Source organism: Microtus ochrogaster, chromosome 7 (assembly GCF_000317375.1).
Source record: "Microtus ochrogaster isolate Prairie Vole_2 chromosome 7, MicOch1.0, whole genome shotgun sequence".
In the NCBI taxonomy this organism is placed as follows: Eukaryota; Metazoa; Chordata; class Mammalia; order Rodentia; family Cricetidae; genus Microtus; species Microtus ochrogaster.
Genome location: NC_022014.1, coordinates 15,547,558 through 15,565,131, shown reverse-complemented (window position 1 = coordinate 15,565,131; position 17,574 = coordinate 15,547,558). Strand labels below are relative to the sequence as shown.

The window sequence follows — 17,574 nt, the reverse complement described above, 5'->3', positions numbered from 1 at the left end:
ACATGCAGGTAAACACTCTTACACATAAAATAAATATGATTTTTAAATTTATGCTTAAAAAGAAAAAGGGAAATCCCTTCCAGGTATGCCAGTGGCTTGATTCCATACTCATTCAGGGTTTCTCTGTGTAACAGCTCCAGCTGTCCTAGAACTTGCTTTGTAGACCAGGTTGGCCTTGAACTCATAGAGATCCACCTGCCTCTGCCTCCTAAGTGCTAGGATTAAAGGTTTGTGGCACTACGGCCAGGCTGGACTGATTTCTTGACAACCAAAATTAAGCATGACACTATGCATCAAAAAAATATGGATCATTAGGGCTAGAGAGGTGGGTGGCCCCAGTGGTTAGCACTTGTTGCCCTTGCAGAGGACCTGAATTGAATTTCCAGCACACTCATGGTGACTGACAACCATCTATCACCCCAGTTACAGGGAATTCAGCAAGCACACATGTGGTGAACATGTATGCATGCTTGCAAAACATTCATACATATAGAGTGGAATAAACAAATTTAAAAAATTAAAAAATAAGGATAATTGAGTCATCACACTTAATAGAAGTCAAGTGACATGATAAGCTTGTATGTGCTGCATAGATGAAGACAACGTCGCTTAAGTGGAATTCCTACCAAAATTGCTTCAATATACAAAATACAAAAATATAAGCTAAACATCTTGGCAATTTCAATGCTCTTAAGGACACCCCCCCCCCCAATGATGTTCAGTCGGGCGATGAAGCACACACTTGTTACCCCAGCCTGAGAGCTCAAGGCCAGTCTGGGCTGTGTACTGAGATACTACTCAATAAACAAATGGCTGGGCATGATGGGTCAGCCATGTAAGCTCTGCACCAAAGACGGAGGGGATTACCCTAAATTCCAGGCCATCCTAGTCTACACCGGGAGTTCCAGGCAACTTAGGGCTACATAGGAACCCCCTACACACACACACACACACACACACACACACACACACACACACACGCCAAAAAGTATGTTAAAGAACACTCAAAAGGCCAGACATAATAGCACATGCCTTAAATCCCAGCACTCAAAAGGCAGAGGCAGGTGAATTCCTGTGAGTTCCTGGCTACCCTGATTTACATAGCCAGTTCCAGGCAGCCAGGGCTACACAGTGAGATTCTGTTTTTTGTTTTGTTTTAAAAATAATACTAAAAAGATATTTTACTAAATATAGCTTATATACTGAATTAGATCCCTCCCTACAACCCCTCGTGAGGCAAGGTTTCTTTATGAACCCTTGACTGTTCTGGATCTCTCTCTGTAGACCATGCTGGCCTCAAACTCATAGATCCACCTGTCTCTGCCTTCCTAGTGCTGGGATCAAAGGTGATTCCTGGCCTGAATCAGAGTCTTACTTTAAAAAAAAATTGCTGAAGAGGGCATTATTGAGACAGTGGGAAGGTGTGATAATGTATATTTGATGATTATGTTTTAGAAAATAGTAGTGTCAATGTTAGTTTCCTGTGTTTTCACTCAGTGGTTATATGAAATGTTCTTGTCACTAGTAGATGATACTGAAACCCTTCGCAGTGTAGAGGTTTTGCATATGCAGCTTTGAATGGCTCAGAAAAAAATGTGTATACCAGAGAAGAGGGGAGAATTTTTAAAATTTATTTGTAAATTTTTGTGTTTAAAATTTTGTAAATTGATCATGGGCAAACATAGAGGCCTTTGTATCAGATCTAGTGGGTTTAGAAACTTTTTAACTTTGTTTTCCTTTTGTTTGTGGAGCTTTGGGCAGATTCCATGTTCCCATGAGTTTTACTGAGTGTTGAGGTGATGACATGGCTCAGGGGTGAAAGATGCCGGCTGCGCAAGCCTGTTTACCTGAGTTGATCCCGGCCCTCTCGAGAAGACAAGAGGAGAAGGTGAAACCCACTCACATGTCCATTCCCCAATCCTCTGTCTGTCTGTCTGTCTGTCTGTCTGTCTGTCTGTCTGTCTCTCACACAATTTAAAAATGAAAACATGGGTGGTGGTGGCACACGACTTTAATCCCAGCACCTGGGAGGCAGAGACATGAGAATCTCTGTGAGTTCGAGGCCAGCCTGGTCTACAGGGCTAGTTACAGGACAGGCTCCAAAGCTACAGAGAAACCCTGTCTTGAAAAACCAAACCAAACCAACCAACCAACCAAACAAACAAAGGACTGGAGAGATGGCTCAGTGATTAAGATCACTGGTCCATCTTCTGGAGGACCCAAGTTCAATCCCCAGAACCCACATGGCAGCTCACCACTGTCCTTAACTCCAGCTCCAGGGAATCTGCTGCTTTGTCCTGGCCTCCTTGGGCACCTCATATAGATCACACATACACACAAATAAAAATAAGATAAATCTTTATTACTCTTAAAAAAAAATAAAACCTTACGGGCTGGAGAGATGGCTCAGAGGTTAAGAGCATTGACTGTTCCTCCAGAGGTCCTGAGTTTAATCCCCAGCAACCACATGGTGGCTCACAACCATCTATAATGAGATCTGTCTGGTACCCTCTTCTGGCACAAGGTCGTACATGCAGATAGAGCACTCATACATAAAATAAATAATTCAATAAATCTTAAAAAGACGAACACAGTTTTGTACTGTAAACGGATCTAATATTAGTGCCCTGTCTGTCTGTCGTCTGTTTGTCTGTCTCACACACATAATTTAAAAATGCAAACAGTTTTGATCTGTAAACAGATCTACTATTAGTGCCGGATTACCCCTAAGGTTATAAAACGAAAGAGGGTGATGGATGTGAGGGGCCGAGCCAATGCTTGGCACATAGTGTTCAACTAATGTTATCTAAACTGTGACTGCATCTGTTCCTATATGTGTTCACCTGAAGGGACACATGGGTGGGAAAGGTGAACAACTCCCCCCCCCCCGTGCTGGTACAGTTGGCACAGTTATCAAAAACCTTATCTAAAATAATGTAGGCCTCAAGTCATCTTCTAGGGACAATAATAGTGTTAGAGTAGCCCACTGGAGATATGGCATGGGTCAGTCAAAGCCTGAGGAAGCAGGGAGGCGTTGTGGCCGGGATCCAGATAAACCCTTGGAGACTTATAGGTAGTACATCATGATACTTAGATTCCAACCCTAGTAGGTAAGTCACTGCCTACTTTACCAGCTTTGCCTATCTATGCTTAGTTTCCAGAGGGTGTTGGTTCCCAGCCTTGCTACTGCCAAGGTCATACGTTTGATGTTGTTATCTGGTGTGTACCTCCATCTCTGCATGCTTAATACTTGTAGGGAAGAGGCTTCCTTAGGAAGAAAGAAAACCAGAAACCAGCCGTGGTCCTTGTATCAGAAATTTTAATGAAATGCTGATTTCTTGGGTTTGCTGCACAGAGCCTGTGAGGGCCTGAGACATGAACATTTGTGTATAGGGTCTCCACTTTTCCTTCTTTGTTTGAGAGATCCACAGGCTTCTTTCCTGGTCCCCAAACCAAGCTGAGAAGCCTGAAGCTCAGAGTCTGGAGACTTCCTGTTGTCATGGGCAGGGTCTCAGTAGACCTTCCAGGCTCTAGGGGAGGGTACTGCTATAATCTCTAGATATGGTAGCATCTATGCATCCCTAGAATGAGTGGGAGTAGGGGGCTGATGAGTGCCATCCCCAAGCTGGTCAGGACTACAGCAAGCAAGCACAGGTAAGGGATATAGGATCAGGCTCTAGAAACCCTCTATTCTATTTCATCTCCAAATAGTTGATGTATTCTTGAACCCACTTCTTCTTTGGATTGGCGCACACTTGACGGTTCTTACGGGTGACAAAGCTGTAGGAGAGAGGAAGAGGTTAACAGCGGGGCAGCTTTTTGTATACGGAGACTGAAAAGCATATAGGGAAATGGTTGTGGGAGGTGGGTAGGGCTTTGTTGTAGCTCAGGGCGGTTTTCTTCCTTTTAGAAGACATTTTTTTTTTCTGTTGGAACAAAAGACTTCCAGCTACAGGCAGAGTTTCAATCACATTAATTCCCTACAAACACACACAAATCTAGAACTCAGCATGGAGTAGACCAAGCATTGGCCTTTTCTTGGCTCTTTGCCTTGCTCTAGGCCTTATGCTGAGTGCTGAGTTTAAGGAAGTTGGGTATTGATTGTACTTAAATCAGAACCCAAGTTGAGGAAATGAAGAGGGAGCCCTAGGACTTGCTGGTGCTTGTCACTCTCAGCCTGTAGCTGGGGAGTCAAAGGACCAGGATAACAACTCCCGCAGTCAGAATTTCTTGGGCTTCCATTTCCTCCTCCTCCTTTATGTGGTATGTGATACCAAAGAACAAGTCATCTTGGGTAATTCTTCCTTTCCTTCCCGCCTCCATTTTTGGGGCCCTTTGCTCATCTGACTTTCCTTTCTACCTTCCTCAGAAGAGCAGGTCTCCTCAAGGACACTGCCCCCTTGAGTTCTCTTCCCTCCAGCGGCCCCAGGCCTGGCATATAGTTGATGCTTGATGTACATTTATTAAATGAGTGAGTGGATGGATGATTGCATTCATTTCTAACACGCACCCACCAGACCATTTAGATAACGACAATAGCAGGTTGATCATTCTCTATACCCATTATGTGCCAGGGGATGGTCTAAGGACTATTATTCTCTCTGTGACCTAGTCTCCCCCCCCAAAGTGCCATAATTATCCTCTTTGGAACTACTGCAGAGAGGCTGAGGGGCCCCAGTTTACCAAATGACATAACTAGGATTCTAACACGGCAGACCAGCTCTGCCGTGTTAGACCAAGACAATGTGGCCTAGCCTCTTTTCGTTGTGGAACGCGCTTTAACTGTTACGTTTGTTTATACTGCAGAATATTGTAGAATGTTAACTATGTGAAGGCGTGTTGTGTTTGTTTATGCTGCATTTATTCAATTATGTCAAGATGTGTTGCATTTGTTTCACCTTGCCTGCCTGCCTAAGTCACCTGATTGCTCTAATAAAGAACTGAATGTCCAACAGCTAGGCAGAGAAATGATAGGTGGGTTGGCGAGCAAAGAGAAAATGAGGGGGCGATATCTAGGCTTGAGGGAGAAGAGGGAGAAGAGAACAAAGGAGAAAGTGAGGGATACGCCCGGGGCCAGAAGCCAGGCAGCGGCAGCCAGTCAGATAGGAGAAGCAGTGAAAGTAAGCTATTCGGAAGGAAAGAAAGGTAAAAAGCCCAAGGCAAAGCATAGATGAAGAGAAATAGATTAAGTTATAAGAACTAGCGGGACTACTGAGAACTGAAGAACAATGGCAAGGGGTTTTTGATCCTACTGCACGTACTGGCTTTGTGAGAGCCTAGGCAGTTTGGATGCTCACCTTACTAGACCTGGATGGAGGTGGGTGGTCCTTGGACTTCCCACAGAGCAGGGAACCCTGATTGCTCTTTGGGCTGACAAGGGAGGGGGACTTGATCTGGGGAGGGGGAGGGAAATGGGAGGCAGTGGCGGGGAGGAGGCAGAAATCTTTAATAAATAAATAAATAAAAGATCTAAAAAAACAAAACAAAACAAAAGAACTAGCGGGGCAGTCGTAAGGTAAGGCCGAGCATTCCTAAGGCTCTGTCTTGATTTGGGAGCTGGTTGGTGGTGTAAAAGAAAAGCTTGTGACAGACCTGCAGACCCGCACACCTCTCCATCCCAGCATCGAAACCTCAGCACCACCCTTATCTCTCGCTCCTGACCATAAATCTGTTACCCTGGCTGACAGCCTCCAAAGCTCCTGACTCTTGTTTCTTCTTGCCTCCGGGTATCACTCAGCCTACAACACTGCAATGTGGGTGATTTCAGCAGCCTCTCATCTACACCCCCTTCTTCTAGGCGTTCCCTGTTCCAGGTCATTTTGACTCTGGCCAGCTCTGTGCTTTTCTTCAGTTTTCTGACACTCAATGTGCTCTGCTCTCTTCCTGTGTCCCTACAAACCAAAGGAGAAGCCCGTGAACATGTTCTTAGACACACCCCACCTCCACACTTCTCCTAATCTCTCCATGAATAGCATTTTACAGTACTCACCTCTGAACTGCCCCTCTCACCCCTGAAGCTGGACACACCCCCTTCTCTCTCTTAGTAATGTTTTATAGGGTGCTTTAGTCATTCTGTGTCTCACTTATAGCCCTTACTAAATAAAATCTCCAAAGCCAAGGATCACAGTTTTATTCATCTCTGCCTGCTCATAATAGATGCTCAAGGGATGGTTTTTAAAAATGCTAATTTTTAGAGCTAAATTTAGTAATACTAATTATTAATATTACACTTTTAGAATCAGGGTCACAAAACATTTTGGATTGGGGCTGGAGAAATGGCTCAGTAGTTAAGAGCACTGGCTGCTCTTCCAGAGGTCCTGAGTTCAATTCCCAGCAACCACATGGTGGCTCACAACCATCTGTAGCAAGATCTGGTGCCTTCTTTTGGTTTGCAGTCATACATGCAGACAGAATACTGTATACAAAATAAATAAATAGGCCGGGCGGTGGTGGCGCACACCTTTAATCCCAGCACTCGGGAGGCAGAGGCAGGCGGATCTCTGTGAGTTCGAGACCAGCCTGGTCTACGAGAGCTAGTTCCAGGACAGGCTCCAAAACCACAGAGAAACCCTGTCTCGAAAAACAAAAAAAAAAAAAAAAACCAAAAACAAATAAATAAATAAATAAATAAATATATCTTAAAATATTTCTTGGATTAACACTTTTCAATCTTTTATTGTCCCATTTTCTTCTTTTATTTTTGGATTTATTTTATGTGTATATTTCATCTGCATGTCTGTATGTGTACCATATGTGTGCCTGGTGGCTGAGGAGGTTAGGAGAGAGGGCATTGGATCCCCTGGAACTGGAGTTGCAGATGATTGCGAACCATCATGTGAATGCTGGGAGTTGAACCTGGATCTTCTGCAGGAGCAGCAAGTACTCTTACCCATTGAGCTGTTTCTATAGCTCTCCATCTTCATTCTGTGAATCATTAACATCTTAACTGTCTCTTCCGCTTTTGTCACTAGTGGCTTTGCTTTGTAACAGGAATAGGGAGCCCTAGAGACAGGCTCCAGCCCTCACTTGCTGTGCAGCATTGAGACAAATGCCTCAGAATCTGAGCTTCATTACACGGAGAGACTTGCACACACATGTCAGGGCTACACACAGTTTAGACACTTGTACATAGATGTGACAGAGATAGGACATATGTCCTTGACCCTGCCTCTTTCCTCAGAGGATTAGCTGAGCTGGATTGGGTGTGAACTATGGAAACTTTGGGCTCTTAACTAGAGAGGGATGGTGGAGTGGATCTTCTCCAGGATGTTTCAGCTTGTGCTCACACCAAAGTTTGCATCCTAGGAACTGTGTCTGTCAGGGTAGGCAGGATCCTCTAAGGCACTGGTTCTCAACCTCCCCAATGCTGCAACCCTTTAATACAGTTCCTCATGCTGTAGTGACCCCAACCGTAAGATTATTTCCGTTGCTACTTCAGAACTGCAATGCTGCTACTGTTATGAGTCATAATGTAAATATTTTTGACATAGAGGTTTGGCAGAGGGGTCGCAATGGGCAGATTGAGAAGCAGTGCCGGAAGGATACTGTGTCCAGTTCTTTTTATGTTGCAGCTGGGGACTGAGCTGGAGGTGAGGAGCCATGGACCCTTGAGGAGCCTAGAGGGTGGGTGGGGATGATAAGGGGCACTCTCCGAGAAGGGTCGTGACAGGGCTATAGTCAGACCATGACAGGGGTGGGGTGGGGTGGTCGGGGCTTCTGTACCCCAAAGGGGAACCCATAGGGTTGAGACTCACACGACTGCGGAGTTGGAGCACTTGCTGCTGGTGTAGAAATACTCCTTGACATGGGCACGAGGCAGCGTGAGGGAGAGGTAGGAGAAGCAGCAGGGAGTGGTGTCCGCGCCATCTGGGGAAAGGAAGAGAGGAAGGGGAAGGAGAGCCTTTTCTTAAAGGTCAGTTGCACTGGACACTGGGCTGGGCCCTCGGCATGATTTATCTCGAAAGCAGCATCTGTTGTCATCTATCCTGGCAGAAATGGAGGCTCAGAGGACACAGTTGCCACACTGGAGATTTCAACAGCAGCCCGAAAGGATCTGTTCAAACCCTACGTGGTCCCTGAGCCAAGCTTGTGCATTATCCTCTGTCCCATCACCCTGTGGGGCACCTTCTCTGCTCTGGACCCTCTGCCTTGTTCTTCAGCTCCCCTCGTGGATTCCAAGCTTGGTTTCTTTGGGGGTGTAGAACACAATCTAGGGAAGCATCCGAAGACTATAACTTATGATCCTATATGGGACCTGAAAGTCTGGCTGGGCTGTAGTGAAGGGCTCTGAGCAGAGAAGCTCTCGGTGGTCAGTCAATTCAAGATGTCACACAGCGGTACAGTTGTCACCTCGCAGCAGAGCTGTGGGGCTTATCTTCCCAGCCAGATAGGGCTGCTTGGGATACCGGTTTCCACACTCCATCAGTGTGCACCCTTAGGCAAGAATCTGTCTCCCTGGGCCTCTGTTTCCCACCGTAAGTCAAGAACAGCCACTGCAAGCCTAGTTGTAATAAACAGGTTGGCACAAGTAAAGGAATCTGCATGATGCCTGACCTGTATAGGCACTTAGTTCCTCTCTCTCTCTCTCTCTCTCTCTCTCTCTCTCTCTGCCCCATTTCTTTTCTATCTATGAAACAAGAGACTATCACACCTCACACACCTCGGGCACTTTAAAAAGTATTAGACATTTCTTAGAAACCATTCTGGTGACAGATACAAGTGAGTCATTTTCCAAGGTCAGCCTGAGCTACCCTGCCTCACCAGTCCACACTTTAGGAGTGCCTGCAGAGTTCGTAGTGTAGACTGTGGAGACACAGACAAGTTCATTGTGGGGGAAGCATCCTGCCATAATGTGGCTTAGAGACCTAACAGGGATGACAAGATCACTGCCAGTAATATATAAGAATGACGAGGGGCTGAGGCAGCATACATGCTATGACTGGGGTGGCAGGATGGGGTGGGCATCTAGACAGAGTGTGAACAGTGGTGGTCAGAGCCCTGGACTTACACGGAGAGGCGGATGCAGGAGCGCAGAGGGTGGCAGCAGTGAGGATGATGGTGAGGGCAACTGCGGAGATCTTCATGGTACCCAGGGCAGAGGCTGTGGGAGATGCCTTTGTTGTCTCAGGATCCTCTGCAGGGATGCTCTGCAGCTCAGGCAGACCTTTTATAGACGCCAGGGTAGCAGAGGAAGTGCCCCCTCCCTCGGGTTGGGGGAGTTTTCACAGTAGACACCAGACACTAGCTGCTGTCACAAGTGAAATCCACAGAACGGAAACGAAAACTGAAATCTCCTCCAGAAGTGTATGACTCTGCCTCTACTGCCCTCCGGTCCAGGGATGACTATCGGTTTCCTCTCCGGCCAAGCACAGTGGGGGGGAAAATCCCCCACATCACCCTTCCTCTGCGGCATCCTCAGATCATCCTTCCAAGCAGGTCCTCCCCAGACAGCAGGGAGCTGCTGCCTTAAGGCAAATGGGGGTCAGTTAAGGTCAAGACCTATTGATCTTCACTTGGCAACTTCCCAAGTTCTTCCTATTTTCTCCATGGAAGGGTGTTTGTCATGTGTACACTATATCAGAAACAGAACACACTTGCGCCGTTCTACAGAGTCAGACTTTATTGATAATACATTAACAAGGGATAGTGTGTTTGCTGACAGCAATTTGTCAAGTAATCCTGATTCCCTTGATAACCAGGTAGATAGAGAGGTATTTACTGTATGATCTGAAGGTTAATATTAGTATCTAAAACAGGAATAAAAGAGCCTGTGTCTTGTCTGTCCATCTATTTATCTATAATATCTATCTATTTATCATCTATATATCTACCTAGGCGCTAAGGGAACTTATAGGGCTTCAGAAGAGTCTCTATGGGATTAAAGATTAAAACTGTTGAGATCTGCTGGAGGTACCTACTGCAGAATCAAGCTTCAGGGTCGCATGTCAGAGCCAAACCTCAGAGTCCAGTCCCAGCTAGAGGAGCAAAGTGTAAGAACATGGATGCTGTAGCAGTGAAAGGGAGGACTGGGTCCAGATGGACAGTGGACCAGCAAATGGATCGTAGGTCCAGGAGGATGAACTAGCGGATGGTAATTCCAGTAGGCTATGCCACGGTGGGAATGGCTCTGAGCTCAGGTTCTGGGCAATCTGGAATTCTCTGTCAGCCCTTTGACACATGTACCATGTGGTCAGATGACAGGTGGGTGGAGGCTGTTACCATCATGTTAAGCGTTATGAAGCCACCTGTCCTGTGTCTCACTTTGGTCCTTTGTCTATAAGTGTAACTAAATATTAAAGAATAGGGACTCCTTGAACCACAGGGTTAGATCTGCAGACTTATTCATCCTGGAATACTGCAGCTCTGTATACGCGGGCCACTGTCCTTCCATGCCCCCACCTCCCTGCTGCGTATAACCGCAGATCTGTTCCTTGTTTTATAAGACTGTATATTCATGAAGCCCTGCAGCATTGTTTCCCCTGTCAGCTCTCTATTGCTTATTAGTGACTTCGAGCAACTTGTTATTTCCTTTGGTCCTGCCTCTTCCTCTATGAATTGAGAAACTGCACAAAATCTATGTTGGTTAATCAAACCATTTAAGATAAGATGATTTTTCTTTTGACTATTTTTTAGAGACCTGAACAGATACACTTGTGGGCTTCTGAGTCCTTTTGCCAGCTCTTATCAATGCTGACACCCGTGGTGTGTGTTTACACAAGCCTCTCTGATAGCCCACAGTCCTCCAGCCACGCGCTACTCATCCCCTAGCCTGGTCTAGTATTTGTTTTGCTTTCTTTCTTTCATTGGACTCTTTTCAAGCTGAGCTGGCTCTCGGCCCAGTCAGACTGATGTTACGAAGCCAGTTGCAGCCAAGGAAAATGAAATCCCATTTCACATGAATCCCAGAGCTTTAGTCAGACAAGGGGTTTCCCCAGGTCTATGTGGGTCAGCGCTGGCTCTTCTGGCCACTCCTATCAACTGCCTGAAGCAGGGAAAGTCCAGTTTTCTAGGCATCTGGCTCCCAGGAAAGCCAGAAGCAAAGGTTTTAGTTTTTTTGCCCCAAGGGTTTTAGTTTCCCCATATGTAAATTGGAGTATGCTTCTTGATTGGATCCCTTTCTCTTTCCTTACATCTGAGACAGCAAGCTGCTGGCTCCCACCCTCTGCTTCCAGAGGGTCCTGTTGGACAGGCACTCCAGTAGCCATTACCCCTGTTTCTAAAGCCGGCTCCTCAACCACATTCAAGCTCTAGGTTTGCAGCCTAGCCCCGGCAGCTCTTCTCACCTTCACCACACAGGCTCTGAGCATGCACTTGCTTTCTGCAGCTGGAGACCACATGCGGTGTATTTGCTGATGAGTGTGTGTTTGGGTCAGAGAGGAGCCCCCAGGAGGGTCAGGGGAGCGAGGCCAGGGTGGTGGGAGCATGTGTTCTTCCAAAATTGCTCATCAACAGATAACTTTAGGCCTCCTCTGCCATGAGAAGAGTGCATTTTCATTGTTTTCTTCTGCACGTTGCTTCGAGGACGCTTTTTTTGTTTCATACCTCTGGTGAAATTTTTTATTCTAACTCTTTAGGAATGCTTACTGCCAGAGTGTGGGCCCCTTGGTTCTGCTGCCCCTCCCCTCCAGAAGGAAGCCCGATTGGAGCAACGCAGACTTGAATTTGAAATCAGATAGCCCTTGCTGTCTCTGTGCCATTTGTTAAATCTACTGTTTGGTTTCTCTTATGGAAACTGGGCTATGAACGGGTACCCAGTCCTAGAAGACCCAGGAGGACCAATGGAGGCAATCAGGCAGTGACCATTGCTGGCTCTCAGAAGATATATACTTAAAATCCAGTTCCCAAACTTCCACGCTCCAGCACTTCTTTCCTTTCGTTCTCCTCCCCAGGACAGAGTTTGTGTCAGCTGAGACTTTGGAGGCAGAAAGTGATGCCCCATCAACTCCAAGTGTCAGGCTAGACCCTTGAATAAACTCCAGGTCTCAGGCTGGACCCGTGAGAGATTATTCTATCTAGGAAGATATCAGTCCTGAATACTCTGCCTACCATGCCTCTTCTCCCTTCCTGGCTGCCCCGCCCCCACAGGCTGCCCCGCCCCCACAGGCTGCCCCACCCCCACAGGCTGCCCTGCCCCCACAGGCTGCCCCACCCCCACAGGCTGATTTTTGACAGACGGGCTTATAAAGACAGTGACAAAAGTCCCCAGATTCTGTCCCTTGTTTTTTTGATCTGGCCCAGGAAAGTCCCTGGTTCCCTATGACTTTCTTCCGGTCTCATAGGTGGGTGTCTCCGATTCCTGGTTATTCTATGCTGCCTCCCCTTCCTCCATTGCCCACCCCATCAGCACCAAAGCCTCAGAGTCTTCTCCCCTCAGAACCTCCGTAGGTCTGTAGTATTAGGGATGCTCGGGTGGGCAGGGAAGTCCCCTTGGGGAATTTCGTTAAGTTGGAGTTTGGAAATTCTACACCTTAGTCATGCTTCCTAATGTGTGCTTTGGATGTGGAGTGAGCAAGGGACCCGGATGTAGGAGGCCTAGAGTCTAGTCCCAACCGTGTGCTACACCTAGCTGTGAGATTTGGCAAGGCTTTTGTGAATCTTGGTTTCTTCAACAGAGAAATAGACGGGTAACAGTATCGTCTCGAGGCCCTTTCCTTCTCATTTAAAAAATAAAATAGGTGATTTCTCGTGCACTGGAGAGAGAACTGGATGCCCATTTCCCTGAAAGTCAGCATATAGTACTCCTCCTGTGGGTAAGGCTGGAAGGGTTTTTTTTTTTTAAATCCCTTCATTTTCCGGATCCTGGAGACTCACGGTACCACCCAGCTCACGTAGTTCCTTCCGTAGGCAGTTCTGTGGTCCTCCATTTACCCTCCGTACCACCCTGTCACTCAGCCACTCCAGCCTCCACCCGTCCAACCTTTCGTCTATGCAGTGGAGACATCTCCTGTCCGTTAACGTGCCTTGTTCACAGGATAAAGCAGCATTTGCTGACTCAGTCAAGAAGGTGATGTGTTGGGGGTGATGTGGAGCGGCTGATGGAAAGGTCAGAGCATAGGAGATGCGGCGTGGAAGAGGGGCAGGTGGCAGAGTGTTGTCTCTCAACTGGATCCACGCTGTTCCTGTAACACCGAGGATTTCCAGTTCTAGGAGAGGAAGTACTGCTTTGTGATTGGCTTGCTGGGAGGAGGCACCTGCTCTGCAGGACCATTGAGAACAAATGCTGTGGGGAGGAGGGGTGATGCCATGCAGGAGTGTCAGGGTGTCACCGAGACTGAAGCATGTTTGCCATGTAGAGAAACTAAACAAATAAACGGACCGATCCCCCGCTCGCTCACATCCCTGTCTCCATTCACTCTCCTCCTTCTGTGTTCTTAGCCAAAAACTGCACCTTTACGGAGTGCCCATCATGTTCCAAAAAATGAGCTAAGCACTTAGACATGGTATGTTTGCTTTCTGTTTCTGTGATAAACACCACAACCAAAGCGACTTGGGGAGAAGATGGTTTATTTCATCCTACAGCTTACAGACCATTGTGAAAGGGGTTCAGGGCAGGAACTCAGGGCAAGAACCAAAACCCAGAGGGTAAAGGAGTGTTGCTTACTGGCCTGCTCTCTCCAGATCAGGACTACTGGTCTGAGGGTGACACACTGCCCCGAGGCCTCCAGTGAGGAAGATCTAAAATCTCCTCATAAGGGAGTCATCAATAGTTACAACAGAGATAAGGACACAGGGATCTATACACTGGTATCTGTGTACTTGGAAGGCGTGCCGGAAAGCCCACTGCTAGAGACAGAGCCACTTCCTTCTAGGTATGGGACATTAAGAGATGAACATGTCAGAGCCCCAGAAGGTTGCTTATCATGGGGGAGCCCAGAAAGCAGCTGGATTTCAGCACACGGGGGACAAGGTGTACCTCACTTCCCACATCCGTGGAATGGGAAGCATGAATATAAGAATCGTTTCCTTGGCTGCCTTCAAACACTGCTGTGGAGGTGAAGTGAGTTGATGGCTGTGCAGTCACTTTCCAAAAGTGGCAAAAGGAGAAACTGAGTCCCATAGTTCCATGCATCCCAGAGTGGCTCCTGTGTTGCTGGCGATTTATATACCGCCCACCACCCACTGGTGACACTGGAGAGGGTTTGTAAAGTGGTTTTGATCCTTTGGTAGGCGGCAGAGAGCAGTCAGTACTAACCACCTCAGAGAAGTGGATGAGCAAGGCTCTGGGGCCTAAGGTTGGCTGGCAGCTGGATAAGGATGTAGGCGTGGGCCTAGGCTTGGTTTCTGGTGGATTCAGATGGCCTTAATGATCTGAACTCTGAGCCTTTTGGGAGTCTGCAATTATTTCAGCTCATCGTAGGAAGGAGCTGGGTTCTCTAAGCTGTAGCCAGGTCACCCCAGGAGCTGACGTCAACGGGCCTGTGATGAAGCAGCTGCGAAGGAATTCACCAAGATAGAAGGAGACAAAAGTAGAGTTTGTACACTCGGGAGGCAGAGGCAGGCCGATCTCTGTGAGTTCGAGACCAGCCTGGTCTACAAGAGCTAGTTCCAGGACAGGCTCCAAAACCACAGAGAAACCCTGTCTCGAAAAAACCAAAAAAAAAAAAAAAGTAGAGTTTGTAGACACAGTGCGGGGCAAAGCAATAGAGAGAAGCTCCTGGCACAGAGGGAGTCCAAGGGGTAGTATTTATTTTAATTAAAAATTTTTTTTAAATGTACAGCCTCGCTGTGTAGTCCTGGCTTGGACTTGGAACTTGCTATATAGAGCAGGCTAGTCTCAGACTCAGGCTGCCGCTGCCTCCCGACTGCTGGGTTTAAAGTTAAGCACCACTACGCCTGGCTGCTTTTACGGCCGGGTTGGTTCTACAACAGCAGTTAGGGAGTTTTGCAATCTTCCAGTGTCCTGGAACAGTTGTAGCTGGAGCCCATCGTGATCAGCCATTGACCAGAGCCTGGGGTTGAGACAGTGATAACCTTGACCTGAGTCCAAAATGGGTCAGTATCCCCACGAGTTCTAAAACGACGGTCACGCTTGGCAGGTAGGGTTGGCGATAGGTAACGTTCTAAGGGGGTAATGCCTGCTCAAACACCACTGGCCTTGCTCCGAGACAGACTGCTCCAGTAGCAGAGGAAGTCTCATTCTAAGACTAGACCGGCTCCCTGCAGCAGTCGGTCCCAGAACAACACCGAGACCACTGTTTGAGGTGGGAGGGCATAGATTCTTAGAGGAATCCTCCGTGGATTTGCGGGATGCAAGGCCATGACTTCGTAAGACAGGTCACCTCTTTGAACTTCAGCTCTCTCTTCTAGCTGTGAAATGGGCAGCTAGCTCATGGGCAGCGGCCTGGCAATGGCTCTGACTTATCTTCACTTCCTCTCTGATGAGTTTCTAGGCTAAGCACAAGCCTGCCTGGCCCTACTCCACTAATCTCAAACAGCTATCCGTCTTTCTTCATAGGAAAAGCATTTCCTTGGCCTTCCTTTATTGATGGTGAGCTGTGCATTGCTACAACATCTGTGGAATTTGGCACAATCTGCTAAAAAATTTGGAAAGAGCATATTGAATTAATGAGCACTTGGAATCCTACTTAACCCGACTTTCAGGGAGTCATCTCTCATTTGTACTAACGCATCTTCAACTTATTCTATACGATATCGGGGTTTGTGTTAATGAAGAGTGAGTGGGCACAGCTGAATTGTCCATCATAAAGGGCTGATACATAAGCAACACCAGGACCCCCTGGCTTACTCCAGGGTTTCCTGTTGGTTTGGAGGATATCTGCTTTTTTTTTTTTTTTGGTTTTGTGTCGGTCCCGGAACTAGCTCTTGTAGACCAGGCTGGCCTCGAACTCACAGAGATCCGCCTGCCTCTGCCTCCCGAGTGCTGGGATTAAAGGCATGCACCACCACTGTCCGGCTTCTGCTTTCTTTAATAATTCTGGCAAAGACATTGTTTGTTTCATCTTTGGTCCTTCCTGACAAGGTATGTAGCTACTTTCTGCCTGCCTCGTGAACCCCGAGTGTGCTTGAGTAACAGATGAGATAAAAACAGGAAAATAGGATTTCCTACCAAGAAATGGCAGAGTCTATCTTGTGATAAGGAGTCATTTTCCATGGTCGACACCATACACATCATATTTATCTGCATGTGAACTTGGCAGCCTGTGCTAGTCCCTGAGAGGTAGCATCCTGTACCCCAGAGGCACTTCTCCACTGCTCCCCAAGACCCTCCACCCTCCTGAAAAGATGCTGCGTTCCATGCAGTGGACCGAGCCGAGCCCTCACAGCTGGGTGCATCAGCCTTCCTGTGCCTTCACAGCATAACCACACCCAAGGAAGACACACCGACACCAACACCTTTACTCTGTCGTTGCAGATAACCACAGCATGGTGAGCTCACGAGCGCAATGACCGTGTCATGTACAGCAGACAGCATTGCACAACACCCCCCCCACCGTCCTTTCCCCCCTCTTCTTCCGTGAGGCCCTTGGAGCCTTGCTGGGATGCTGTAGATGTTCCATTTAGAGCTGAACACTCCACAGCCGTGGATTCTCAGCTGTCTGACCAGTTATGAATGAGTCTTTGCATTAACCGTTGTCCACTGCAAAAGGTTTCTGACCAAGGCTGAGAACAGTACTGCTATGTAGATATAAACATATAAATATTTAGAAGGCAGTTTGACAGCATGAGTATTCAGGAAAGCAACTGCAGTGGATTTTCTACTACAGTCTATGATCTCCTTAGCCATTAGAAAACCAAAAATTAAATTTATTTTTTATTTTTTTGCATATGAGTGTTTTACTTATATGTATGTCTGTGCACCACATGTGTGGGTGGTGTCTGAGGAAGTCAGAAGAGGGCAAATATAATCTCTCAGAACTGGAGTTATAGATGGTTGAGTTGTCATGTGGATGCTAGGAATCAAGCCTAGGTCCTCTTCAAAAGCAAGTGCTCTTAACCATTGACCCATCTCCAGTCCTGCCGTAGGTGCTGGTGCTCTGTGGTACATGGGCCAGTGGAAGAAAGAGTCACTCCAGCATGTTTTACTGCTTCTACAGCAGCAGCAGGGGAGTCAGCTTCTGATGAACTGATGCCTCATGGCTGTGCAAAAGTCTTTAGTGTTACACAAAGACACTTTCTGGCGAATCACTTTCTGCATACTAAAACAACCTATCTGGAGTTGTTTGAAGGGCCTAATACCTAAGCAGTTCTCAGCCATATGAGACTGCCTGGTTCACCAAAGATTCTGAAATCCTCCAAGGAATAGCAACTCAGCAATCACTGACTTTCAACAAAAGGTTACTTCAAAGCCTCGGTGCTGCCAGTCTGGAATTCATGCCAGATACAATGGATCTGTTGACTCTTTCACTACACATAGGAGTTTGATCAGGTTTACAACATCAGGCATGGATTCCCTTTAGTGGAGTAAATCTAAGATGCAATTAGAAAGCTGTTGGTTACCCCTATAACACCATGCCACCATTGTACCAATGGGCACATCTTGCCGGGCAGGGTCAGTAGTGTGTCATTCTGTGTTCAGTTTTGGATAAGATTATTGGTGTTGGGGCTGGAGAGATG

General features: G+C 47.1%; 1 protein-coding gene across 1 annotated transcript; it reads right to left on the bottom strand.

The window, feature by feature from the left end:
* Window positions 1-3,309: 3,309 nt before the first annotated feature.
* Window positions 3,310-9,144, bottom strand: Ccl5 (C-C motif chemokine ligand 5). Its single transcript, XM_005349354.2, has 3 exons — window positions 9,008-9,144; window positions 7,755-7,866; window positions 3,310-3,780 (listed from the first exon to the last, which is right to left on the bottom strand). The coding sequence occupies exons 1-3, from the start codon at window positions 9,081-9,083 to the stop codon at window positions 3,693-3,695; spliced, it is 276 nt and encodes a 91-aa protein (XP_005349411.1). The 5' UTR covers window positions 9,084-9,144; the 3' UTR covers window positions 3,310-3,692.
* Between the last annotated feature and the right edge of the window lie 8,430 nt (window positions 9,145-17,574).